This window comes from Sorex fumeus, unplaced genomic scaffold (genome assembly GCF_029834395.1).
Source record: "Sorex fumeus unplaced genomic scaffold, SorFum_2.1 ptg000014l, whole genome shotgun sequence".
In the NCBI taxonomy this organism is placed as follows: Eukaryota; Metazoa; Chordata; class Mammalia; order Eulipotyphla; family Soricidae; genus Sorex; species Sorex fumeus.
Genome location: NW_026606071.1, coordinates 14656418 through 14683098, shown reverse-complemented (window position 1 = coordinate 14683098; position 26681 = coordinate 14656418). Strand labels below are relative to the sequence as shown.

General features: G+C 38.2%; 1 protein-coding gene across 5 annotated transcripts in view; it reads left to right on the top strand.

Moving 5' to 3' along the window:
• The window catches only part of SF3B1 (splicing factor 3b subunit 1), a 44413-nt gene extending 22496 nt beyond the window's left edge, over positions 1–21917 (top strand). Inside the window, exons 1-22 of one of the 5 annotated variants that reach the window (XM_056111539.1) lie at positions 42–1444; positions 1750–1829; positions 2901–3071; positions 4967–5204; positions 6995–7207; positions 7409–7530; positions 9868–10065; positions 10395–10496; positions 11008–11187; positions 12035–12121; positions 12247–12517; positions 12768–12913; positions 13009–13155; positions 13420–13545; positions 14069–14290; positions 14754–14936; positions 15479–15590; positions 16969–17089; positions 17400–17531; positions 18121–18393; positions 21009–21225; positions 21438–21917. In XM_056111539.1, coding sequence (XP_055967514.1) covers positions 1773–1829; positions 2901–3071; positions 4967–5204; positions 6995–7207; positions 7409–7530; positions 9868–10065; positions 10395–10496; positions 11008–11187; positions 12035–12121; positions 12247–12517; positions 12768–12913; positions 13009–13155; positions 13420–13545; positions 14069–14290; positions 14754–14936; positions 15479–15590; positions 16969–17089; positions 17400–17531; positions 18121–18393; positions 21009–21225; positions 21438–21596 — 3477 coding nt within the window. In that variant the 5' untranslated portion in view covers positions 42–1444; positions 1750–1772 and the 3' untranslated portion in view covers positions 21597–21917. Of the gene's footprint in view, positions 1–41; positions 1830–2900; positions 3072–4966; positions 5205–6994; positions 7208–7408; positions 7531–9867; positions 10066–10394; positions 10497–11007; positions 11188–12034; positions 12122–12246; positions 12518–12767; positions 12914–13008; positions 13156–13419; positions 13546–14068; positions 14291–14753; positions 14937–15478; positions 15591–16514; positions 16585–16968; positions 17090–17399; positions 17532–18120; positions 18394–21008; positions 21226–21437 lie in introns of those variants that run through there. The other 4 variants (XM_056111538.1, XR_008792078.1, XR_008792080.1 and 1 more) reach the window with 4 other exon arrangements.
• Positions 21918–26681: the final 4764 nt, after the last annotated feature.

The window sequence follows — 26681 nt, the reverse complement described above, 5'->3', positions numbered from 1 at the left end:
AAGTTGTCTTTAGCCCTTTGGTTTTTTTTGGCATGCTTATAAATTTGCTTTTCTTTTTAAAAATCCCCCTTACTATAGATTTGTGTAGATTTGGTTGAAGTCACAGATACCATATTCTTCATCTTTATAATGCAAGTTTTCTTTCCAGGTAGAAGGACAAGAAAGTAATGAGCCAATGCCATAGAAACGCAAAGGGTTAAAGGTTTTTCTTTTACTTTTGTTTTGGGTACGCTTTCTATGCTTTGAACAAATGTGTTTTTCTGCTCAAAATACTTTGAAAATATTGAACGTTTTCATTCCAAATCCTAGAATTTTAGGATTGTTGCTTTTGAGAAACTTATCTCACATTAGAGTCCCGCCCCCATATTGCTCTAAATACAGTTAATGCACCTAATTTGCTCTAAGCATACTTAGTTAAGACAAAAGTATGTATACAAAGACTTTGATATTCTTAATAGTTGGAGTCTGTTTTGCTAATTTTAGTGTGCAGGTCAGCACAAGGGGCATTAGTGAACCTGATGGAAGCTTTCCTCGGGTGAGTTTCAAAATCAAAATTAGGTGCCTGTTTCTTAAAATTAGAAATCTGTTGCAGGTTTATAATTTAGACTTTCAGCCTGCATGAATTAGTAGGGATAATTTTTTACTTGCATAATTGTAATTGATTTAAACATGTATGTCAGCATTCACAGGCCCATACTAACTGTCCTTAATTTCTTTCCTACAGCAGTACTGCTATATGCCAGTCCTGTCTGCATTCTTAAGGGTGCAGTTCAACACATCCTCTCTAGATTATGGTGAAAAAGTATTCCAAAGGAAGTCTTATCAGAGATAGTGTCAGAAAGAATGACACTACCAATTGGGCATGATCTTCAGCATAGGAAATGTCTTAGAATTTTATAATTTTTTCTAAATTGTGATGCTATACTAATTGTATAGCTAATTACCACATTTCTAAAACGTAGTGTGCCTCTGTGAATCTTGTTATATACTATTTGGGCTTCTTTAAAGATACTTTGAAATTTGAAAAGCAAATACTAAAACTTTAACCAAGAGACTGACACATCTCTTTGTACACCACTTTTCTTCTGTGTGCATCCTAACTGGTAGAAGTATTGTGTTTCAAGTATTATGTTTCCAGTTGTAATTTATACTAAGAAAATTATATTTTGGGGTCAATAAAACTTAAGAACATGAAGCCCTATTTAATAACATGTCATAAGAATTAAGATTCAGGTATATGTAAAACATTTTTTAGACATTTAGAACATTGTATGAAGAACTTAGTTAGAGCTATTTATAGTTAGGATTTTAACAACTTGCAACAGGTAATGTTTTGAATATAAGTATCTTTCCAAAGTGTTACTAATGGTAAAGAGATAATTTTCTAGGCTTCTATTCTGCTGCTTGAAGTCAGAACTGCTGATGGAGACAAAGGCACGAAAGTGTACGTATTCCGGATTAGCCACCCAGGAACCCATCACTTCTGAAGACTAAACTGTGCTGTCATTTTGTTTTTATATGCATTAAAATACTTGTTTTAAACTGCTGTAGATATGTTTGTGTTCAAACAGGTTAAATTGATCAGCAAACTCAATAAAAAGTAAGATGTATAATTATTAAAAGTTTTCCATCAAAAAATAAATTAAATGATTTTGGAATAACATAATATTAGAGCAGGGCAGATAAATCAGTTGAACCTCTTATCCTTTATTTATTGTGCTCTTGTCCTGTTGCTGTTCTTTTCTGCAGGAGGGAAGACCCCTGATCCTAAAATGAATGCTAGAACTTACATGGATGTAATGCGAGAACAACATTTAACTAAAGAAGAGGTATGTGAATATTTTTTATTTCAATATTTATGAAGATAGAAATTTTCAATTGACTTTTTGGTATTTATTGCACAAGTAGTGTTTAGTATTGAAAATTAGGTTGAGAAAGAATTAGACCTAAAATCTTACCATCTCTGGGACTGGGGAGATAGCTCAAATGACTAGACCCGTTATGCTTTACTTAAGAGTTTTGGGTTTGGTCATTAGCCCACATTGCTCCCTGAGCAGTGCACTGTCAATAGCCTTTGAGCACCCCTGTGTACTAAAACAAAACAGTTTCTGCTACTACCCATATTTATATATTGGTTTTTGGGCCACAACCGACAGTGCTCAGAGGTTACTCCTAGCTCTGCATTGAGTCTGCACTCGGGAATCACTTCTGGCAGTGCTCTGTGGACCATATAGGGTGCTTGGGGATGCCACATGTAAAGGAAGTTTCCTTCCCCTTTTGTACTATTGCTCCACGTGTGGTCCATCCCCCTACTTCCCTCATTGATTTTTTTGTGTTATACTGAAAATTGAACCCAGGTATATTGAAAATTGAATTTGTAAGGCTTGTTTGTGATCTACTACTGAACTGTATTCCCTGGGCCCTGCCTCTAATACTAAATTTCATATTTCTGTCATTTTCTAGTCCTGGCCCCTTGGTGCTATATATGTTTTGAGGGAGAAGGTTGATGGTGTATATCTGGTCTTTGCACTCAGGAATTATTCCTGGTGGTGCTTGGGGGATCAAATGGGGTGCTGGGGATCGATCCCAGGCTAGCCGTATGCAAGGGTGCTTGCCTACCAACTGTCCTATCTCTCTGGTCCTGATACATCATCTTTAACTAATGGTTTTACTTAAGTAGGGTGTACCAGCTTATAAATTTTGTACTTGTTCCTCTGTTGAGCAAATAAAATATTTTATATAACTGGAAAACAGGAGAGGAAGGAACTGAAGTATGACCTCCATTTGTAGTATAGAAAAAAGAATGAAGACTAAATTAAGATACTGAGTAGAAATGACTGCTGATGATAGGATATGAGTATATTGAGTATGTGGTCATTGCTTATTCATGTATTTTTCAGAGAGAGATTAGGCAACAACTAGCAGAAAAAGCTAAAGCAGGAGAACTAAAAGTCGTCAATGGAGCAGCAGCTTCCCAGCCTCCTTCAAAGCGAAAACGGCGTTGGGATCAAACAGCTGATCAGACGCCTGGTGCCACTCCCAAGAAACTGTCAAGTTGGGATCAGGCAGAGGTAATTTCAGTTACTTTATTACTGTTTGATTTTTTTTCTTATGGAGTATATTAATATGCTCACGTTACCATGTGAGGTACTACAGCCTGGCTTCAACAACAGATAATTTATTTTCTCATAGTTTTCAGGGCTCAGAATCTAACATCTGGGTGTCAGTAATGTATGATGAGATCTCTTACGGTTTGCAGGTTGCTGCCTGTTACCTCACACAACTTCTTCCTTTTGCAGAGACCTGATGTCTCTAATAAGGACATCATTCCCTTTAGATTAGACTCTTGCTTGACAACCTCTTTTACTGAAGTTACTTCACTAAAGGCCAGCATTCAAATATAGTCATATTGGTGGTTAGGACTTCAGTCTATGAATTTTGGGGGAGTTGCAATTTATACCATATCAGAGAGAAAAGGAATGTTCCTTCTGGGACATTTAAGTATAAATATGTAAGTTAAGTAAGCCTTTGTGGTGCTCTACAATATAGTCTTCTAGAAGCTTGACTTGTGCCTCTTGACTGCAGGTTTCAAATCAATGATGCTTCTCTATTTTCTTGGTTAATTGACTTTCTGGGAGAATATAAAGTTGTTCTCCCCCGCTTTTTTTTGTGTGTGTGTTGTTTTTGGACCATAATAGTACTCAGGGCTTACTCCTGGCTCTGCTCAGGGTTATACTCTAGGAAATACCACGATCGATCTGGACTCAGCTGCATGCGTCTATCTCCTAAACTGCTGTGCTAAACTCTCTGACTCTTTCTTTTTCAATCTTGGTTTTTTTTTTTTTTTTTTTTGTGCTGGGGATTGAACCCAGGAGCACTAGTATTTTTTGGTTTTGTTTGTTTTGAGGGGATCATTTCAGCAGTGCCTGGGGAAGGTGGGGGGACCACTATTCCTGCGTCTATGCTCAGGGCCACTCACTTCCTGGTGTCGGGGATTGAGTGAGAATTGGCACATGCAAGACATCTCAACAGGGACCCACTATCCAGCATTTTTAAGTACACAAATTTAGGGGCATTAACTTGTCGATTTTCAATATTTTGAAAAATTCCTTCATATACTCTGAAGTCAATAAATCTTTTAATATTTTCTTAGATGATTTATTGTTCTGTGTCTGGCTTAATGCTCCAGTGCTCCTTAACTTTTTACTTGCCTTTGCTTCCTCCCCTCTCTCACCAGATGTAACTATAAACACTTGCTGTGGTCTCATTTACTCACTTTCCTTTCTTTTATAATATAAACTATTGCACGTTGATTTTGTAGTACAACTTCTACTTACCTAATTTTTTGCTTGTTTAACTTTTACCTCTTGTCAAAGTCAGTTGAACTCCTTGTTGCTGAATCTAAAAATCTAGTCACAATTCCAATACTCAACAGATAAAGATGCGTTTGGTGTTACTTGAATACTCTCTTCTTTCTTGGACTCTGGGAATCCATCTTTCTTGGTCCTCCTAAAGCTTCTTAGTAGCGAAAGTTCCTCATCTTGTTTGCTGTATTTTTTTTTTTTTGAGGGTGCGTGGGGGAGGGCGGGCGTTGTTTTTTGGGTCATACCTTTCGATGCTCTTGAGTGACTTCCTAGCTCTGCATTCAGGAATTACTCATGCGGTGGTGCTTGGGAGATCATAAAGGATCTAACCTGTGTTGGCCACATGTAAAGCAAACGCCCTTTATACTCACTGATGTGTTGTACTCACTTCAGCCCAATACCTTGCTAGGTTTGTTGTCATTTACTGAAAATTAAAATTTTTATTTACAAGCATATATTCTAGAAAATAGGATCTTTTAAGTGGAAGTATAATTAAATAGTAAAGAACTGAAATATTTTAAGATTCTTTTGTTTATAAAAGAAACTTTCTTGATATTATGTGAATGTGTAGGTATGTGACATGACTTTTTTGTTCTGTTAAGACCCCAGGACATACTCCTTCCTTGAGATGGGATGAGACACCAGGCCGTGCAAAGGGAAGTGAGACTCCAGGAGCAACCCCAGGCTCAAAAATCTGGGATCCTACACCTAGTCACACACCAGCTGGAGCTGCTACTCCTGGACGAGGCGATACACCAGGCCATGCGACACCAGGCCATGGAGGCGCAACTTCTAGTGCTCGTAAAAACAGATGGGATGAGACCCCTAAAACAGAACGAGGTACATCTAGTGCAGTTTGGGTGAAATGTTCACTCAATGAAATCTTTTCATAATCATGGGTAAACCGGTAAATAACCATTTGCTTAGAGGGTTGGAAGATCTAGCAGCACATGTTTTGCCACTCTAAAGAGGTTGAGGGTTTGTTTTAAGAGCAAATCCTTTGAGGGCCGGAGTGATAGTACAATGGGTAGGGTGTTTGCCTTGCACGCAGCCGACCCGGGGTTCGATCCTTGGCTTCCCATATGGCCCTCTGAGCACCGCCAGAAGTGAATCCTGAGTGCAGAGCCTGGAGTACCCCTGAGTATCGCTGAATGTGACCCAAGAAGCTAAAAGAAGGAGAAGAGCAGGTCCTTTTATAGATCATAAACTTTATTGTGGTAAATTGTAAATAATAGCCAGAAAGATAAGCTTAGTGGACTGAGCTCATTCTTTGTGTACAGGAGATCTTTATTTAATCCCTGGCTCTGCACGGTAGGCATTGTTGGATGCAGCCTCCGTGCAGCACAGAATAGAAATTTTGCTGGGAGCCATTCAAAAATGTACAAATAGTGTTTTTAAGTGCCTTTTATAATTTTTTGCAACCATCACCAGAATTTTTAGAACTTTATTGTCCTTACTGGAATCTGTTACCCATTAGATAGTAACCCACCCATCTCTACTCCCCTTCTACTTCAGTTTGCATAAATCTCATCTTTGTGTACACTTACCTGAAGCTATATATCTCATTAAGTGAATATATTAACTGGCAAGTTGATATTTAGTACAAATACTACAAAATTTTATAAGGAATTATTAATAGTTTGGGAACATTTAAAATAAAAGAACTACAACACCCAAAAGGAGAGAGAGAACAGAGGGGAATGTCCTGCCACAGAGGCAGGGTGGGATGGGGAGAATGGGAAGGTGGGAGAGATACTGGGATATGTGGTGGTGGGGGAAATGGGCACTGGTGGAGGGATGGGTGTTTGATCATTGTACAGTGGGTAGGGCGTTCGCCTTACAAGCGGCCAACACGGCCGACCCGAGTTCGATTCCTCCGCCCCTCTCGGAGAGCCCGGCAAGCTACCGAGAGTATTCGATATGCCAGACACAGTAACAACAAAGTCTCCAATGGAGACGTTACTGGGCCCGCTCGAGCAAATCGACGATCAACGGGAGGGCCTTTACCTTTACCTTTATAATTGAAACCCAAGCACAAAATTTGTAAGTCTACAACTGTACCTCTTGGTGTCTTGCTAATAAAAAGTAAAAAAAAAAAAAAAAAAGAACTAATGTAGAACTATTTGTTAAAAAATTCAATTATGAAGAAAAGGATATATCAAAATATGTACAGTGACAATCTTGGGGTTGTGATATGTCTGGGTAGTTAAGACATGTTTGCCTTTTTCTCACTCTTTTGTAATCAGTGGGCCGGAGCGATAGCAGAGCGGGTAGGACATTTTCCTGGCATGTGGCCGACCCAGGTTCAATTCCTCTGCCCCTCTTGGAGAGCCTGGCAAGCTACCAAGAGTATTCCACCCGCACAGCAAAGCCTGGCAAGCTACCCATGTCATATTCAATGTGCTAAAAACACAAGTTTCACAATGGAGACGTTACTGGTGCCCACTTGAGCAAATTGATGAACAGCCAGAGGACAGTGCAGTGCTTTGTAATCAGTAGAATACATTGAAAATTTAATATGCAATTTTAGGAATATCCTAAATATGATGAATTTTAATATGTATTTGACAGTAAATAATAATTTTTGGAGAGTGGCAAAAATTTTAGACTCATTTCCTCTTTTTTAAAAGATACTCCTGGACATGGAAGTGGATGGGCCGAAACACCTCGAACTGATAGAGGTGGTGATTCAATTGGTGAAACACCAACTCCTGGTGCCAGTAAAAGAAAATCCCGTTGGGACGAAACACCAGCAAGTCAGATGGGTGGAAGTACTCCTGTTCTGACACCTGGAAAAACACCAATTGGCACACCAGCCATGAACATGGCCACCCCAACTCCAGGTATGTACTCTTTCATTGGAAATAGTTTTTCCCCAGGATGTTTTAACTTAACGTCTTTGTGGTTTTCTATGCATGCACTATTTTCTGTTAACAAAAGTCTTGGTTTTAGTTTATAAAGACTTGTCATATCCCAAATGCCTATTTAATGATAAAGTCTTACATAATAGTTGTTAAAGAAAATTTGCTTTTATATTTGGACAGGTCACATAATGAGCATGACTCCTGAACAGCTTCAGGCTTGGCGATGGGAGAGAGAAATTGATGAGAGAAATCGCCCCCTTTCTGATGAAGAGTTGGATGCTATGTTCCCAGAAGGATATAAGGTGATACCAGTGATTTTGACTGTGGTATTTAGGGCATTCATTTTACTTTAATAATCTTTGGGGTAAAATTAACTGGTTAGTGTTCCTTACCAGTTTTTTTAGCTATTTTCAATTATATTTCATATCCCCCCCCCCAATGATATGAATGAAAGAAAAAATGTTCAAGTTTTCAGACTATGCTTGGTAACTGCTATCTTAGGGGATAAAGTAGCTTGCTGTTTATTTATCAGCAGTCCCAGGATTAAGCTTTTTTTAATGATCATTTTGCCTGGTGCTTCTCACAAGGTTTTGTGTTGTTATGCCAGTGAACATAATCTATCTCAGTCACTTTAAGTTTATTTTTATTTTGAAATGTTAAATTTTTTAGGTACCTGACAGTCAGTGACTATTTGCTAGTCTAAAGATCAGTGGTTATATTGTTAGTGTCATAACCAAGACTGGCAAACATGCCATCTGCTGATCTTTAATGAGTTTATACGCTAATGCATTTTGTTTATAGCAGTTTGGATGCAGTAGTATTTAGCTTCTTTTGGTTTGTATTTAGTATTTGTAACCTGTGTGTGTTTGCTACATTAAAACTTTTATTTATTTTTGCTTTTTGGGTCACACCTGGCAATGCACAGGGGTTATTCTGGCTTTCCACTCAGTAATTACTCCTGGCGGTGCTTAAGGGACCATATGAAATACTGGGAATTGAACCTGGGTCGGCCACATGCAAGGCAAATGCGCTACCTGCTGTGCTGTTGCTCCAGCCCCCGCTACATTAAAACTTATTGCCTCCTACTTAAAGTGCTGCGATTTTAGATTCTACAATCTACTATTGATTACCTGATTGTCCTTTTAATGGGTTCTGCTGATAAGAGGAATTTTTATTAGTGAATTTTTAAAAAGTAGTAGAACTTTAAGGTCCTTAACTTAGTGATGAGAGTAGGCACTGACTATGTAGGAGATTTGTTTTCTTTAGAGTATATTTCCACTTTGAAAATTAGTTATTTTGGGGCGGGGGGGGGGGGGCAGTCATTTTCCGCTGTGCTCAGGGCTTACTCCTGACTCTGAGCTCAGGGATCACTCCTGGCAGGAATTGGGGAACCAACCATGGGGTGCTGGGTATCAAACCTGAATTGGTGTTATTACTGTTTTTGGCATATCGAATACGTCAAGGGGAGCTTACCAGGCTTTCCCGTGTGGGCGAGACATTTTCGGTAGCTTGCCGGGCTCTCCAAGAGGGACGGAAGAATCCATACTTAACTTAATTTTTGCGTGGGTGGCTACTTTCAAATACTGTAACTTAGGAGCTGCATATGCTTATAGTACTTGGGTTTTCGTGGTACCTGGGTACCATGCAGTGTTAAACTTTACCTGTTGATGCCAGCACTGCAATTTGTTTTTCCCCTCCCATTCCCCTCAGGGGGCGTCCACACCTGGCAGTACTCTTGCATACTCCTGGTTCTTTGGTGCAGTGGGGGGTTATAACTGTGAGGTTGGCTTAAACCTGGGTTGGCTGCGTGTACCCTACCCACTGTACTATTGCTCTAGCTCCAGACACTACAGTTTATATTAGATAAAACATTCATATGTGAGTCGTTGATGGTATGTGCCAGTATCATGGGCTCTATCTACTATTTGAGCTACATTCCCAGTCCTGAATATTATTACTGAATTGCCCTGGATATTGTAGTTTGGGTTTTTTGTTTTTATTGTGTTGCTAGCTTTATTTTTTTATTTTCTTATTTATTTTTTAATTTTTATTGTGTTACTAGCTTTAAAACATTCCTTTTTCAAATCCTCCATTAACCATTATTAATATATTTGGTTTTGTAAAAAAGTGTACTAATAAGTATTTTACAAGCCTTTGATAAATACTCAGTTTATCTAGTACAGAAATATACATATGATTTTCAGTTTCATTTTCAGTTTTGGTATTTGGTACATTCCTGCCTGGTGCTAAAAGATTGCTTCTGGCAGTGCTTTGTCTGTGGCTGAATCCTGGCCTCTGGCGAGCCAAGCATATGTTCCAGCCCATTGACACCTCTCTATAGCCCTTAATAATAGACTACCTTTTCGTGCTTTTGATGAGCATATTTCTATTTTATGGCATTCTGGGTGCTGTTTATGTAGGTTAGTGTTTGAGGGATCCGAGTTTTTCAGTTACTCCATTTCCCCACATAGCAGATAAGTAATACTTTTAGCTTTTAATTATGGTCGAGGGAAGCATGATGTTAATTTTTGCCACCAAGCATGTAAAACTCCACCTGTCTGTAAAACTATTTAAGTATGAATATTATGTTCAGTCATCTTTATAGGTACAAAGTAACTAAAGTGTCTTAATTTTATTAGGTACTTCCCCCTCCAGCTGGTTATGTCCCTATTCGAACTCCAGCTCGAAAACTGACAGCAACGCCAACACCTTTGGGCGGTATGACTGGTTTCCACATGCAAACTGAAGATAGGACTATGAAGAGTGTTAATGACCAACCGTCTGGAAATCTTCCATTTTTAAAACCTGATGATATTCAGTACTTTGATAAACTTTTGGTAAGTGACCGCAAAAAAGAAAATACTTCTTGTATATGGTGCTAGGATTTGATCTCAGGGCCTCATACAAGTGCCGTACTGCTGAGGTACATCCCACAGCCCTCAAAGATTGTACTATTTATTCTTAGGTTAGCTGTACCTTGCTGTACTCATGCCTGGGACTCAGGGATTATTCCTCGAGGAGTTGGGCTTTAAACTCAGACCACTGCAGTCAAAGCAAACATGGTAGCCTGTAGAATTCTCTCTCTGGCCTCAGAAGACACTTTTATTTGGAAATTATAAATCATTATATCAGTCTATTTTAAGAATTTTTTTTTGTGTACTCTTAGGTTGATGTTGATGAATCAACACTTAGTCCAGAAGAGCAAAAAGAGAGAAAAATTATGAAATTGCTTTTAAAAATTAAGAATGGAACTCCTCCAATGAGAAAGGTAAGTGCCTAATTAGAGCATGTTCTTTATAATTGTCTTATCTCTACTAATGTAAAGGAAAGCAAGATGAGTGTATGAAGGTTTTAGTTGTATAGTCAGAGTTTTGTTGTAATAAACATTGTAAAATGACATTTTCTTCCATGTCAAAACTTTTCAGACATACTGAAAATACTAAGGTAACTAATAGAATCATTGAGAAATTGAATTAGGATCAAAAGTGAATAGAAGATGGGAACATTGATTGGAAGTTAAGGAATTTTACATATACCCCTGTCATTGTTCTTAGTTACTCCTTTTGAATCAACTAAAAACATTCAGTTCTGTCATAGTAGTTCAAACCTCAGTAATTTTTAGGAAAGTAATTCAGGCCATTCTGTGTAAAATGCCTTAAGAAGTTAACACTAAAATACTAAGGTGTAGAAAATAATGAAGTAAATTTTTTTCCTTCAAAATGCTTAATTTTAAAAATGAATACACTTTTAAAATTTACTCTCCTTGCCTCTCCCCCCAGGCTGCATTGCGTCAAATTACTGATAAAGCACGTGAATTTGGAGCTGGGCCTTTGTTTAATCAGATTCTTCCTCTACTGATGTCTCCTACACTTGAAGATCAGGAACGTCATTTACTTGTGAAAGTTATTGACAGAATTTTGTACAAACTTGACGACTTAGTTCGACCTTATGTGCATAAGGTTTGTCTTCTTTAAGTACTGTTTATTGATTATGATTTGATGTAAAAGAATTTACAGTTTTATTTGCCACTATATTTATGAAATTTTAGAGTTTAGGCTAATGATTCCCTTACAAGACTGTTAAACCTCTTCCAGGCTTTTCTTTTTCCTTTGTGATATTTTAAAAAATTTTTTTTTTGGTATAATGATTAGGATAAGGTCATGTATTTTTCTGTAACATATAATTTAGATTAAGAACTATCTTTGCCGGGGGCTGGTGCGATAGCACAGCGGGTAGGGCATTTACCTTGCACGCGGCCGACTCAGGTTTGATTCCCAGCATCCTATATGGTCCCCTGAGCACCACCAGGAGTAATTCCTGAGTGCATGAGCCAGGAGTGACCCCTGTGCAACGCCGGGTATGACCCAAAGAGCAAAAAAATAAAAAAACTATCTTTGCAGTTGGCAGTTATAGATTATAATTGTAAAATAGAAATGTGTACGTCTCATTTGCTGGTCTATGGTTAACAGCTTTTCATCTGTACTATGAGGTTTCACTTTACTTCTGTACATTCTCTCTGCAGCTTAAATTTAAAAAATTTTAAATTTTTAAATTTAAGCTGCAGAGAGAGTGTACAGAAGTAAAGGGTTTTTTTTTTTCTTTCAGTTCTCTGGCCCTGATTCCATCCCTAGCACTACATATAGTACTAAGAACACTTCCAACAAGGACCTCAACCTCCCCCCATATCCCACATTCTTAATTTGTCCCCTAATAAGTCTTGGTAATGAAATCCTTAATGTATATTTACTTTTGTTATGAGTATGCTATCAGTATTGGTGTAATCATGTAGTTCCTTCTCTTTTTCAGATCCTTGTGGTCATTGAACCATTGTTGATTGATGAAGATTACTATGCTAGAGTTGAAGGCAGAGAGATTATTTCTAATTTGGCAAAGGTATATATATATATATATACACACACACACATATTCTAAAGAAGGAAATTCCTATTGATGGTATAAAAATTGATTATAGGAAGAAATGTTTGAGGGTTAATACTCTTCTTTCTCTGTCCTTGTAGGCTGCTGGTCTGGCTACTATGATTTCGACCATGAGACCTGATATAGATAACATGGATGAGTATGTCCGTAATACAACAGCTAGAGCTTTTGCTGTTGTAGCCTCTGCCCTTGGCATTCCTTCATTGTTGCCCTTTTTAAAGGCTGTGTGCAAAAGTAAGAAGTCCTGGCAAGCAAGACACACTGGCATTAAGATCGTACAGCAGATAGCCATTCTTATGGGCTGTGCCATTTTGCCTCATCTCAGAAGTTTAGTGGAAATCATTGAGCATGGTTAGTTATTTTGTTCTCCTCTTTCTGCTTCCCCCCCCCCCCCCGGATTTGGTGATAAGTGTAAGAAAGGCATCACATAGACAATTTCATATGATGGAATTTCTACTTATCTGTTAGTAGGCTGAGTTCATATAGAATTTTTAGCTCATTGGGAAAACATTCTGAAGTTTGACTAAATTGTAGATATATTGCTAGAATCTGGATGATCCAAATGTACTTGCTTAGTTAAAATCTGTCTTTGATATTATAGGTCTTGTGGATGAACAGCAGAAAGTTCGAACCATTAGTGCTCTGGCCATTGCTGCCTTGGCTGAAGCAGCAACCCCTTATGGTATTGAATCTTTTGATTCTGTGTTAAAGCCTCTGTGGAAGGGTATTCGCCAACACAGAGGAAAGGTTAGTATACCAATTAGATTTTATTTCTCTTTTGTTTTTTTTCCTTACATCAGACATCTGAAATCTAACTTAATATATTTTTCATTCTAAAACAGGGTCTGGCTGCTTTCTTAAAGGCTATTGGGTATCTTATTCCTCTCATGGATGCCGAGTATGCCAACTACTACACTAGAGAGGTGATGTTAATCCTTATTCGAGAATTTCAGTCTCCTGATGAAGAAATGAAGAAAATTGTGCTGAAGGTAACTGTTTAAAACTTATTATTCTAAATTGGGTTTGCTGTTAGGATTTCAAGTAATTTTTTTTTTGTTAGGTGATAAAACTATTAATAACAGAGTTTTGGGCATTCAGTGTTCTAGTTCTAAATCCAGTACCATTGTCCATGCCCCAGCAATGACCTGAGTTTTCCTCCCTCTCCCCACCTTAAAGACAACATAAAACCATTAAAAAATTAAAATTTTTGCGTGATAAATCAGTAGTGTTAATTTTTTTTTTTAACCTTTCAGGTGGTAAAGCAGTGTTGTGGAACAGATGGTGTAGAGGCAAACTACATTAAAACAGAGATTCTTCCTCCTTTTTTTAAACACTTTTGGCAACACAGAATGGCTTTGGATAGACGAAACTACCGACAGGTAAAATATTTTCAAAAATCCTTTCAGTAAAGGCACATACATGTTTGTGAAAGGAGATGGATTTATTCAGCTACTTTGAGTTCAGCCTTGCATTCTAAGATAAATTGTCAACTGCTACTCACTTTTTTTGTCTAATGAATTGAACATTTTATTTCATACCTTGATATGAAATTAATAGAATTTAATCTTTTAAGTTCCACATAAACTTAAAAGTTTATAAAATTGGAGGTTTTTGTTTTGTTTTTAATTTAATTGGTATGTGTGTCGGGGGGGGGGGGGTACATGCTCGGGTTACTCTTGGCTCTCTGCATTCAGGATTTACTCCAGAAACCATATGGGTCCTGGGTCAGCCACATGCAAGGCAAGAACCCTGCCCTGTACTATTGCTCAGGTTCCTAAAATTGAAGATCTAGTTTTTTTCTCAAGCTTTTGGTGGGGAGAAGATTGTTTTATTTGGGCCACACCTGTGATTTTCAGGGGTTATTCCTGGCTTTGAACTCAGGAATTTTTCTTTTCCTTTCAGTTAGTTGACACCACTGTAGAGTTGGCAAATAAAGTAGGTGCTGCAGAAATTATATCCAGAATTGTGGATGATCTGAAAGATGAAGCGGAACAGTACAGAAAAATGGTGATGGAGACAATTGAAAAAATCATGGGCAACTTGGGAGCAGCAGATATTGATCATAAACTTGAAGAACAATTGATTGATGGTATTCTTTATGCCTTCCAAGAACAGACTACTGAGGTAATGATACTAGTTGTTATAGAAAGTTGTAACTGATTTTTATATTTGCAGGAAATCCCGTGACTCTTGAGGTAAAAGTTGTTGGGAGGGTTGGGGATCTGTATACTCAGCAGTGATCAGGGCTTATTCCTGACTCTGCTAAGGGATCACTTCTGGTAGTACTTGGGATGGGGAACCTACGGGGTACCAGGAATAGAACCCGCATCAGCTGAGTCCAAACCTTACCTGCTGCACTCTTTAGCCCTTGAAGTAAATATTATCAATTTGAAATACTTTTAAAATATTTTTATTCTTATTCAGCTTGACTACTGAGTATATTCTTCACAATTTTTAATCAGTTTTTTTTTTAAGAACGGTACATTTGTGGTTGGAAATGATTACATATTAGTATGTTTTAACAATTAAGTTACAAACTAAATTTTAATTGGTAATGAATGTTTTTAATTTTACTTTTCTATTTTAGGACTCAGTAATGTTGAATGGCTTTGGCACAGTGGTTAATGCTCTTGGTAAACGAGTTAAACCTTATTTGCCTCAGATCTGTGGCACAGTTTTATGGCGTTTAAATAACAAATCAGCAAAAGTGAGACAACAGGCAGCCGACTTGATCTCTCGAACTGCAGTTGTCATGAAAACTTGTCAAGAGGTAAAGTTTTGTGGTAGTTTTTTCTTTAAAACACATTTTTATTCCCACTTTCACCTACCTCCCCCTTCGTAGTTGTTGAGTCTCTGTTGTACACACTGCTTGCTTGCACACGTTTTATAGTTGTGCTGCTTGCTAGGTGCTCACATGTCAAGTTGCAGTGTTTGCAACGCTAGGCTATAGTTCTCATGAGAAATTGCGCTCCTTTACTTGTTGGGCTTGCATAAATGTTTACAGGGTTGCATCTTAATTGAGGCACAACATGTGGTTGGTGGCACTTCTGTTAATGATACTCGAATATCAAGTCATTGCACCTTTTTTTGTGGTGTTTACAGTTGTCTGCAGTGTAACCAGAAATCACTTGCAATGCTGGAGGATCACTGCAGAGCAGCTGCTAGTTGCTTGAATTTGAACTCCTGACCATAAACTTGCAAAACAGGCTTTTCTTAAGCATTGCACTGTTTTTCTGGGTCCCCAGATTCTTATTTCTTTACTGATAATTTAGTGTGAATGGTAACATTTTAACATTATTTCTTCTATTATAGGAAAAATTGATGGGACATTTAGGTGTTGTCTTGTATGAGTATTTGGGTGAAGAGTATCCTGAAGTATTGGGCAGCATTCTTGGAGCACTGAAGGCCATTGTAAATGTAATAGGTATGGAATTTGCTGGTCACGTAAGAATTGTATTTTAACTTTATTTTTTAAAATATAGACATATTTAGTATTGAGTAATGATTTCTGGATACTTTATTTTTAAAAGAAAGTACTTATTGTTGCATACTTACAGTTAAGTCAGGGGTTGTCACACATAACTAGTTTCATATTTAAACTAGAAAAGAAGTCATGTTTAGGATCCATCGCAAATAGCTCAAAGAATCCAAATTGAAATCGTTTTGCACCCAAAATATATTCTAGAGTGGGAGAAGAGAGTTTGAGGACAAACTAAATATTTGCAAAACCATGAATTGGTAACTATTATTCACAGCAGATTTCTGCTTGCTGCCAAGTTCAAGTAGGAATAAAATGAATTGAATAGTGATTAATTCATTTTTTTAAAATATGTATATAGTTTAATAAAACTGTTTAGTTTTCTAGCCCAAAATAAAGATTTGAAGTACATTACAAAATGACCTTGAATGTGAAGAGCAAACCTTCTTTAAGGCCATTGTGATGAAGCAAACGAATGGTCTCATGTTTAATTTTTCCTTTGCAGTTGAACACTGGTGATGTGAGAAGTAACTTCTGTAAGGTTTACAGGGGCCAAAAAACAGGAGGTTAAAATAGCTGGCTATGATAGCTAACCTCTTGCTTCTCATTATTGGAAGGGTTTTTTATGCAACATGAGGTGTATTTTAATAATTACCTAAATAGAATCCTCTATTCAGTCTTTTTCTCCGTAGTTGAAAATAGCACTTGACAAAATCAGTTTTGGCCAGAGTTGTGGGCTTTAGTCCGTAGGGAGTTGTAAACCATACTATCAGGGAAATGTGGGTAAAGCAATGGAGAGAGAATGAGAGCAAGCGGTTCTAGTTAGAGCAAGAGCCCCTGCCAGCTGCCTCCTTTTTTCTCTCTTCGTAGGTGTAAATACCATCCAAGTATGCCCTGCATTGCAGGGAGACTGGAGATCTGTTTGTTTTGCAGTTAAAGGGTAAGGGGGCCCTTTCTGGAAAATTTTGCGTTAATTTACATGTCTACCTCTGGCTTATATTGTTGTATATTGCCAGAACATAAGCTGTCCCCATATTTGAATATCAGTTTGCAAATACATTTCAGAACCAAATAAAATTTTTTGTTGTTGAGTATCCATCATTCTTTAAATCACTTCACTAATTTCTTTCATTTTTATGCATAATCAAGTTTTTAAAAAACAGTTAAAAACAATTCTGAATATGTCCAGAATTTGGGGTTTTCTCTTTCCTTAGGCAGCTGTATCCGTTTATATTGTGCCTAATCACATGTATTAATTGCTAAGTAAAAGGAAAATGATCGAAGGTTAGAGTTCTAATTGATAGTCTTGATTTCTGTTACATAGGTATGCATAAGATGACCCCACCAATTAAAGATTTACTGCCTAGACTTACCCCCATCTTAAAGAACAGGCATGAAAAAGTCCAAGAAAATTGTATTGATCTTGTTGGACGAATTGCTGACAGGTGAGAAAATAACCTTTTATAGTTAGTTCTTTGAGTTCACTTTATAAATTTGCTTAGTGTTGCTGTTGTAAGTATATATGGTTAGACTATCTAACATTAATATTTCAGTAAATTTCAGTTGGTGGCTATAAAATTTTAAGAGTAAAAATAGTGATTTTTTATTTAACACAAAGTGGATTTAATAAAAATGTTGAATCAAATGTGATTTTTTATTTAACACAAAGTGGATTTAATAAAAATGTTGAATCAAATTTTCAAATCTGCATTTTTTAATTCTTACCATCATTAATAAACTTTTCTCTTTAATTAGGGGTGCTGAATATGTATCTGCAAGAGAATGGATGAGGATTTGTTTTGAGCTCTTAGAGCTCTTAAAAGCTCACAAGAAAGCTATTCGTAGAGCCACTGTCAACACATTTGGTTATATTGCCAAGGCCATTGGGTGAGTATTAATTAGATGAACATGCGCAGACACAGTAATACAGAAAGCCTTCACTTAACCACTGACGTTCAAGAGGTTTTTTTAATGTGTTCTAAAATTTTAAATAAATGAGAGGTTTTAGAATATATTATACTTAAGGTATTCTCAAAGAAGGAAAATACTTTTCAGGATAATTTCAAGTTTTTGTTGAGCCTGTTTAGGATATTACGTAGCATACTAAGGTCAATTCTTCAATCATAGTAGTAATTCTTATGTTTTTTTTTTTATTTAAGGTTAATCCTGACTTTAAAGTGCTTTATAACAATATGAGTTGAACTGTGGTTATTTCCTTCTATTCGGTTAGAATGAAATTATAAGGAAAAAGTTGTTATCAAAAGATATTGATGATCTAATTGGGGAGTTGGCTCAGAGTTAGAGCATTTCTTTACATTTGGAATTAAGTCCTTCAATTGAAACAGAGCCAGTGTTGTAAATTATTCTATTTTACATAAAATTACTGAGATCTCACATAGTTTCCTTTTCGTGTTTTTATTTACAAAAAGTTTTATATTTTTCTTTTTATCTTTTTTACACTTTTTTTCCTCCCCAGTCCTCATGATGTATTGGCTACACTTTTGAACAACCTCAAAGTTCAAGAAAGACAAAACCGAGTTTGTACCACTGTAGCAATAGCTATTGTTGCTGAAACATGCTCACCCTTCACAGTACTACCTGCCTTAATGAATGAGTACCGAGTTCCTGAACTGAATGTTCAAAATGGAGTGTTAAAATCACTTTCCTTCTTATTTGAGTATATTGGTGAAATGGGAAAAGACTACATTTATGCTGTAACACCCTTACTTGAAGATGCTTTAATGGATAGGTAAGTGACTTGAACTGTTACAAGAAAAGACATATAATGCTTTCTGTTGTGATGCAATTGAAGAGGAAAACTACAGATGAAACGATGATAGTAAGCTCAAGTGGTTTTTGCTTTTCCTTTTTTTTTTTTGGTGAAGCAGAATAGATTTTTTTAATTGAAATTTTTTTCAGAGTAATTTTTATTGAAAGAAATTTAGAGAAAATGATGTGAGGGGAGAGATGAATACATGCTAAAAAGAAAACATGGCAATGGCTGGAACAGTAGTACAGTGGGTAGGGCACTTGCCTTGCACATGACAGACTCTGGTTTGATTTCTCAGGCACTGCCTGAGTAATTCCTGGGTGCAGAAACAGCATTGCCAGGTCTAGCTCCCCCCCCCCCCCCCCAAAACAACAACAACAACAACAAAGGACACAAGCTTCTCCAACACAACTGGAAAAAGTCTAGTCTGGATTTTTTTTTTTTCGAATGCCCATCCCTCCACCAGCCTCCACCAGTGCCCATTTCCCACCACTATGGATCCCAGTATCCCTCCCACCCCCCCATCCCATCCCACCCTGCCTCCGTGGTAGGGCATTCCCCTCTGTTCTCTCTCTCCTTTTGGGTGTTGTGGTCTGCAAAAGAGTTAAGTCTGATTTTCAGGGCGAAACATTGGATGATTTACTTTCCATTGATCACTTTGTATATAAGGAGATGTTGCGCAGCCATGTGGTTTGGAAAAAATGTCCTAGTCTGGATTTTTATGAGTCTGTAAGCACACTGATTTTCTTCAAGTAAGATACAGTAGATTCCAAAATGTACCCCAAGTCTCTTCATAGTTATCAGACTAAAGTTTGAAAAGCAGCTGGCACTTTTAATTTTAAAAGTGGATTAAAGTCAGCTTGCATGCAAGGGGCCCAGTTTTGATCTTCAGCACTGGCCCCTGAACACCACCAAGTGTGACCTCAGAACAAGGGGATGCCAAGCACTGATGGGTGGGAACCTCTCCCAAATTACCAGTGAAATAATAGTTGGTAATCATAGTAATAAGTAGTACTACTGCTTCACCATGATGCCTAAAATCACAGGAAATGAGAACGATGATAATAAGCTCAAGTGTTTTTTTCTTACATCTTTTTTTGGGGGTCAGACTTTTTGGATCACACCCAGCAATACTCATGGGTTCCTCGTGGTTCTGTACTAAGGAATTACTCCTGTCAGTATTCAGGAGCTATGTGCGTGGCAGGGATCGAACCCTGGTCAGCTGCATACAAGGCAAATGCCCTACCCACCATACTTATATCTTTAAGATACACTCTTTTGTGTTTGTGTTTCTGTTTTTGGGTTATGCCTTGCAGTGCTCAGGGTTTACTTCTGGTTTTGCATTCAGTGATCATTGCCAGAGGCTCAGAGGATCATATGGGATACCTGGGTTTAAACACAGGTGAACTGCGTGCAAGACAAGTGCCCTACCTATGGTAATAACAGCTATGGCCCTAACATGCACTACTTTTGAGGACTTTTTTTTTGTGGCTCATTGCACTGGCGATGCACAGGGGTTTACTCCTGGCTCATGCACTCAGGAGTTACTCCTAGTGTGTGATGGTGGCGGTGCTCGGGGAGCCATACGAGATGCTGGGCTTCAGTTATATCATATTCTACCACCCATCCCTTCACCAGTGTATATCCCCCCCTCTCCCCCCATGTCCCCAGTTGTGAACTTTTTTGGTGGGGGGTGCGGATGCTCAGGGCTGACTCCTATCTCTGTGCTTGGGAATTACTCCTGGCAGTGCTCCAGGAACTATATGAGATGTTGGAGATCAAACTCAGGTCGGTCGTGTGCAAGGCAAACACCTTACCTGCTGTACTATCGCACCTGCCCATGAACTCATTCTTATCGCTATTAGAAACCTATTATCTGATGTCCATCTGTTAGTTGAGTACTGCTGGGACAAGTGATTCCATGATGTATCCTATGCAAAATCAGTTAATGTGGAAGATGGTGCAGTTATTTCCCTGTTTGAAAAATACTTGGTTAATTTTTCATCATTTTTAAATAGAATTTTTCTGAAATAAAATTTATAAGGGGCAGTGTTGAGTATTTAGTTACTATTTTATATACAAGTATTGAGATACTTTAGGAGATTTTACTTTTATGGAGATACTGATGCTAGTGAACCACAGATAAGAAGTCTTATGTTTTCCTTTTACTAGTATGCTAAAATGGCCATTTCTCAGTGTTCTTCTGGTCAAAGTCCTTTAGTTAAAAAATATAACCTTAGGAGGTAGAGTTATGATATTTGATATTATGGTATTTCAGTGAGTCGAGCACCTTCCTTGAATGCAATCCCCAGCATGGTCTCCTACACTACCAGGAGTAATTCAAGTGCATAGCTAGGAGTAATGCACCCTGAGCATGACCAGTGTGGCCCCCACCCCCACCCCCCCCCAAAAAATATTTTTGAGCTCTGAGTCTTTAAAGCAAAGATTCTCAAATAGATCCAGTTATTCTACAGTCATTCTCTGGGTTAACAATTGACTACATCTATTTCGTGCATGAATTAGTGCTTTTTAATGAGCAGGTAGGTACTTAAAGACTAAAGTAACATATTGCATTTTCTGCCTCTCCATTATAGGGACCTTGTACACAGACAGACGGCTAGTGCAGTGGTGCAACACATGTCACTTGGGGTGTATGGATTCGGTTGTGAAGATTCTCTGAATCATTTATTAAACTATGTATGGCCCAATGTGTTTGAGACGTCTCCCCACGTAATCCAGGCAGTTATGGGAGCGTTGGAAGGCCTAAGAGTTGCCATTGGACCTTGTAGAATGTTGCAGTATTGTTTACAGGTAAGTTGGGGGTGTGTGTGTATTTAATAGAAAAAAAAAAGTAGTTGAATTCAAGTTGCATGTACAGATTTTCAGTATAGTTGTAATACTGGGTAACAGGATGGGGATAGAGGATAAAGTTTGTTTTGTTTTGGATCATACTTTTACATTTTTGATACTTGTATTATGATATTTAAAAAACTTGAATTAATGTGACATTTTAATTATTCTAGGGATTATTTCACCCTGCCCGAAAAGTAAGAGATGTATACTGGAAAATTTACAACTCCATCTACATTGGTTCACAGGATGCTCTCATAGCACATTATCCAAGAATCTACAATGATGATAAGAACACCTATATTCGTTATGAACTTGACTATATCTTGTAATTGTTTATTTTGTGTTTAATGCACAGCTGTATCACAACTTAAACTTGCTTCAATTTGGTGATGTAAACTTTTAAACATTGCAGATCAGTGTTAGAACTGGTCATAGAGGACGAACTAGAAATCCAGTAGCATGATTTTTAAATAACCCGTCTTTGTTTTTGATGTTAAACTGTAAACGCCAGTAGTGACCAAGAACACAGTGATTATACTATACTGGAGGGATTTCATTTTTAATTCATCTTTATGAAGATTTAGAATTCATTCCTTATGTTTAAAGGGAATGTTTAATTGAGAAATAAACATTTGTGTACAAAATGCTAACTTGTGTGTGTTTTTTGAACATGACTTGTAAAATGCGGAACTTTGATAAAGTATTGGTTTATGTAGAATAAGTGGTTTAATTTCGTTTTCTGTCACCTGGTTTATAGAAAGCTAGCAGAGTATGAACTATATAAGTGATGGCATCTTTGTCAAAATTCCATTGTTCTGTTGGCAACCAAAAGTAACTTTGGGGTGTTCATCTCAAACTAGCACAACTGTTCCATCACCATAGATAATATAACATTCTTGCTGAATTGTCTTGAATATTATTTTGTACTTACATAGCGCCTTTCATTTCCTGATTTCCCAAAATGCTTTTTGAACATGTTTAAGTTAAGTTTAAGAGATTCCAGTTAAGTACAACTCCAGTTAAGTACAACTCTTTTTGGGAAGTGAGTTGTGGGAGGTATCTTATACTTTAAAACTGCTTTCTGGGCCAGAGAGATAGTATAGGAGTTTAGGCATTTGGCTTGCATGCTGCCATCCCTGGTTGGATTCCTGGCACCTTATGTGGTCCCTGGAGCACTGCCAGGAGTGATCCCTGAGCACAAAGCTAAGAGTATGCTGAACACTGCTCAATGACCAAAAATAAAATTGCTATCAGGTGGGACTGAGAACCTATGTAATGCTAATAGTATAAGACAATCTGGACTGCTACTACTCAATGTAAGTATTTGCTGAGCACCTTGATTATTACCAGCCATTATTACTTTCATCCTGCCCCTTTCAGTGTAAAGGGGCATACATCCAGCGATTAGTGCTACTGTGACAAACAGCTGAAATATTTAGATTTGCTTTGTTTTGCATTTAGTAATTAGATGACCTGAGGGTGTAAAGCCTAGGTGAACAGCATTTCTAGCAGAATTGAGCTTTTAAGGCAGTCCTTGGCGTCAGACTGTAGTAAGGCACTTTTCTAGCAGGCAGCGTGACATGGGTTCTATCCCAATACCTCATATGATCCCTTGAGCCCCATCAGGAGTGATCCCTGAGTACAGCTGGGTGTGACCCAAAACAAAATGCAATGCCTATTATTTTTGCATATAATTTTTTAATAATCTTAAGTCTTTCTTAGTTTTCTGTCTAAAAATGTGTTCTAATAATGCTTTTTTGTCATCTTAGTACCTCTGTGAATATTCAGTGGCAGCAAAGCAGTCATGAAGCTATTAATATTAAGTTTAGATTTGTGGTTTGTTAATGTGTAGGTTTAGAGGACACACCTTTTGGGGGGCAGAGTTTGAGATTGCACCTTCAGTATGCAAGGCATTTGCTCTACCACTGAGCCATATCCTTGTCCCTGAGATCTGTTCTTAAGATTCAGACAAGCAACAGTTTGTAATTGGTTAACCTTTCCAAAATTTATATTGAGCAGGAGCTGATTAGAATTGTGACAGTGTTACAAGATTTTGTGACATACATCACAGGATTTGTGACAATATGTCTGGCTAAAGTAAAATGATGTTCAAAATCATCTTTCTCTTGGGGCTGGAGCCATAGCACAGCGGGTAGGGCGTTTAACTTGCATACGGCCGACCCGGATTTGATTCCCAGCATCCCAAATGGTCCCCTGAGCACCCCCAGGAGTAATCCACGAGCATCGCCAGGTGTGACCCAAAAAGGGGAAAAAAAATAATCTTTCTCTTAAGTGTGTAACAAAAAGTAATCCTCGGTGGAACTTAAACCTTTGATTCAAGTTGACCTTGAATAGTTGTCAATCATGTAAAAGAATAGCATGCCTAGATTGCAGAACCAAAAATTTAAGTGTTGAAAATTTTGTGTGTTTCACTTTAGTTCCTTTATATTATTTTCTTGGGTCCTTGCTATTTCTGTAAAATTTCTGTAATGGCAGTAAAGACTACTTCACCTCAAGTGAACTTTTTACCAGTGCATACAATATTTGAGGATAAAGAGGTGAGGAAAACATCGAAGGCTATGACTTTAGAAGTTGGGACCAAATAAAAGGCTTGGATGGTTGAATTATTTTATATGCTAATTTAAAAGCATTTTGTGATACAATTATGGAAGACGCTATGTGAAGTTTTAACTATCAAAGACTTACTTTCACATTTTCTTTTGATATTTCTTAAAGCCAAACTTAAGCAGGAGGAAATTAATGTTCTTTATGGGTCAGTGGGTGGGTTTTTCCTGTGGGCTTTTGTTGGTTTTTCTGTGGGCCCTCTAATGGAATTGATCTCTTTGGCTGTTCAATTTTTTTCATACTGTATTTTTAAAATTTGTTGTACGGTGCCCTGTGAGCATCAAGTACTACCAGATGAATAAAACTTATTATATCTAAAGTCTTAGGTTCGTTTGTTTACTCCTTAGGCTTCTAATGCACCGAATCTCACTACTAAAAGAAGCAGAAACTACCAGTTGGGTTTTTGACTCAATGTTTCTGAGAGGACCGACAGGCCATTGTAGACACATAGTTTTGGATATTAGAGGGCATTGAGGAGCACTCTGTGCCCTACGTCCTGATGCCAGTAGCAGTGTCTCACATTTCCTTTAGGGTAAGACCTTTCTGTAGACTCCGAATCATAGATTTGTTTAATCAGGACTCGCATGGTGTGTGTATTTATATAATACGGATTGAACCCAGGATCTCCAACATGCAAGGCAAGTGCTTTGCCATTGAGCTAAGTCCCTGGCCCCTGTGAAAGGAAACACTTTTTTTTACAAGCACAAGCCTTGTTTTTCTACCTTGAGTAAAGCTCTGTATTAAGGGTGGAGAAAGAAATATCTAGCATGCTTGAGGTCACTTAGATGTTCCCAATCGCTGGGAGACAACATATGGATAGGAAGCTATAAAATAAGGCAATTACGCAGTTTAGATTTGCAACATTAAGACATAGATATGGGGCTGGAGCAATAGCGCAGCGGGTAGGGCGTTTGCCTTGCACACAGCCAACCTAGGTTCGATTCCCAGCATTCCATATGGTCCCCTGAGCAGCCCAGGAGTAATTCCTGAGTGCATGAACCAGGAGTAACTCCAGTGCATCACCACGTGTGACCCAAAAAGCAAAAAACAAAGTATAGATAAGTGGGAAGTATATAAAAAATGAGTAGTTCAGTGACATTTACAGTTTCATACTTGAAAACGGGTTTAAAATTATGTTGTAGGTTCTAAAACGTTCTAACAGGCTTTGTGTCATTGAAAAGTAGATTTGGTATTTTTAAAAATGTTTATAAAGTTGCTCACAATTTATTACATTCAGTATTCCATTGTTACATTCAGTATTCCAATACAAACCTCACCAGCTTTATACCTCCCACCACCCATATTTCGAATTCTCCCAACAACCACCCAAGCTTGCCCCAATTGCAGGCCCTAAATAATTTATTTTTAAGTAGATTGTTTCATAATCCTAAATATACATTTAAAAATAATTTACTTTTTATTCCCAGAGGAAAATATTCAATCCTTAAGGATTTAGAATCTTTGTTAAAAAAAATTATTTTAAATATTTTCAAAGCATTTTATTTCGTTATTGTCCAGTAACAGTAACATGGTTGGGGTTCAGGCATGCTATTTTTTCAGCACCAGCCATTCCAGTGTCCACTTACCTCTGCCACTTCTGCTCCACCCCTCCTACATTTTTGCCTCCCACCCACCATTCTGCTTTTATGAGAGGCGCTTTTTGTGTGTGTGTTTTTTATTTAATTTTTGCTCTGTGATTTACAGTAAGTACTGTAACAGGGTTTCACGAATAACGCTTTTCAGCATCTTCTCCCAGACACTCCCCTCCACCATAGTTGTAGCTCCCTCCCTTTCTTATACCCCAGACCCCCCACCCCCAAGACTCAAGCTCGTATTTCCTTTGTCTTGGAACATATTCCACCATTATGTGTTTTTTTTATTTTATTTTTTTTTTTGGTTACTCCTGGCTCTGCACTCAGGAATTACTCCTGGGGGTGCTCAGGGGACCATATGGGATGCTGGGAATCAAACCCCGGTCGGCGTGTGCAAGGCAAACGCCATACCCGCTGTGCTATCTCTCCAGCTTCCAGCTCCCATTATGTTTCTTTATATCCCACATAAGAGAGAGACCAATCTTTGTTTGTCTCCCTCCCTCTGACTTAGCGTGATACTCGCAAGATCCATCCACCCCGGCCTATTTATGTTTCATTTTCATTTCATTTTTTCATTTTCATCATCCTGTTATTCGTCGATTGCCTCGAGCAGGCCCCAGTAACGTCTCTTTCATCCTAGCCCTGAGATTATATTCACGGCTCTTTAGGAGAATGAGACCCATCATTGTTACTGGTATTTGGCATATTTGGTACACCACGGGGAGTTTGCCAGACTCTGCCCTGTGGGCAGGCTATATTCGATAGCCTGCAAGTTTGTCCAAAGTAGGAATGAGACAATAAGATGTCATAAAAAGATGTCCTGATAAGATGTCGCACGGCCTCTGGGTGGAGGATGCTTGACTCCAATCCGAGTAGGCTGGGAGATCTCGGCCCCGGAACCCGCGTGGATTTGTCCCTCTGCCAGTACCTACATGTGTGCGGAGAGTGGTCTCAGCATGGTGGTGGCTGGTCCTGGAGGTCTTCAGCTGCCGGAGCCCTGGTCGGGGCAGGGAGGAAAGCTCAACCCGCTCCCCTCCAAGGGGCCCCGGCGAGACCACTCTCCGCATACATGAAGGTACTGGCAGAGGGACAAAGCCACGCGGGTTCCGGGGCCGAGACCTCCAAGCCTACTCGAATTGCAGTCGAGCATCTTCCACCCAGATCCTCCACATTCCAGTAGGCGGGGGTCACAACCAC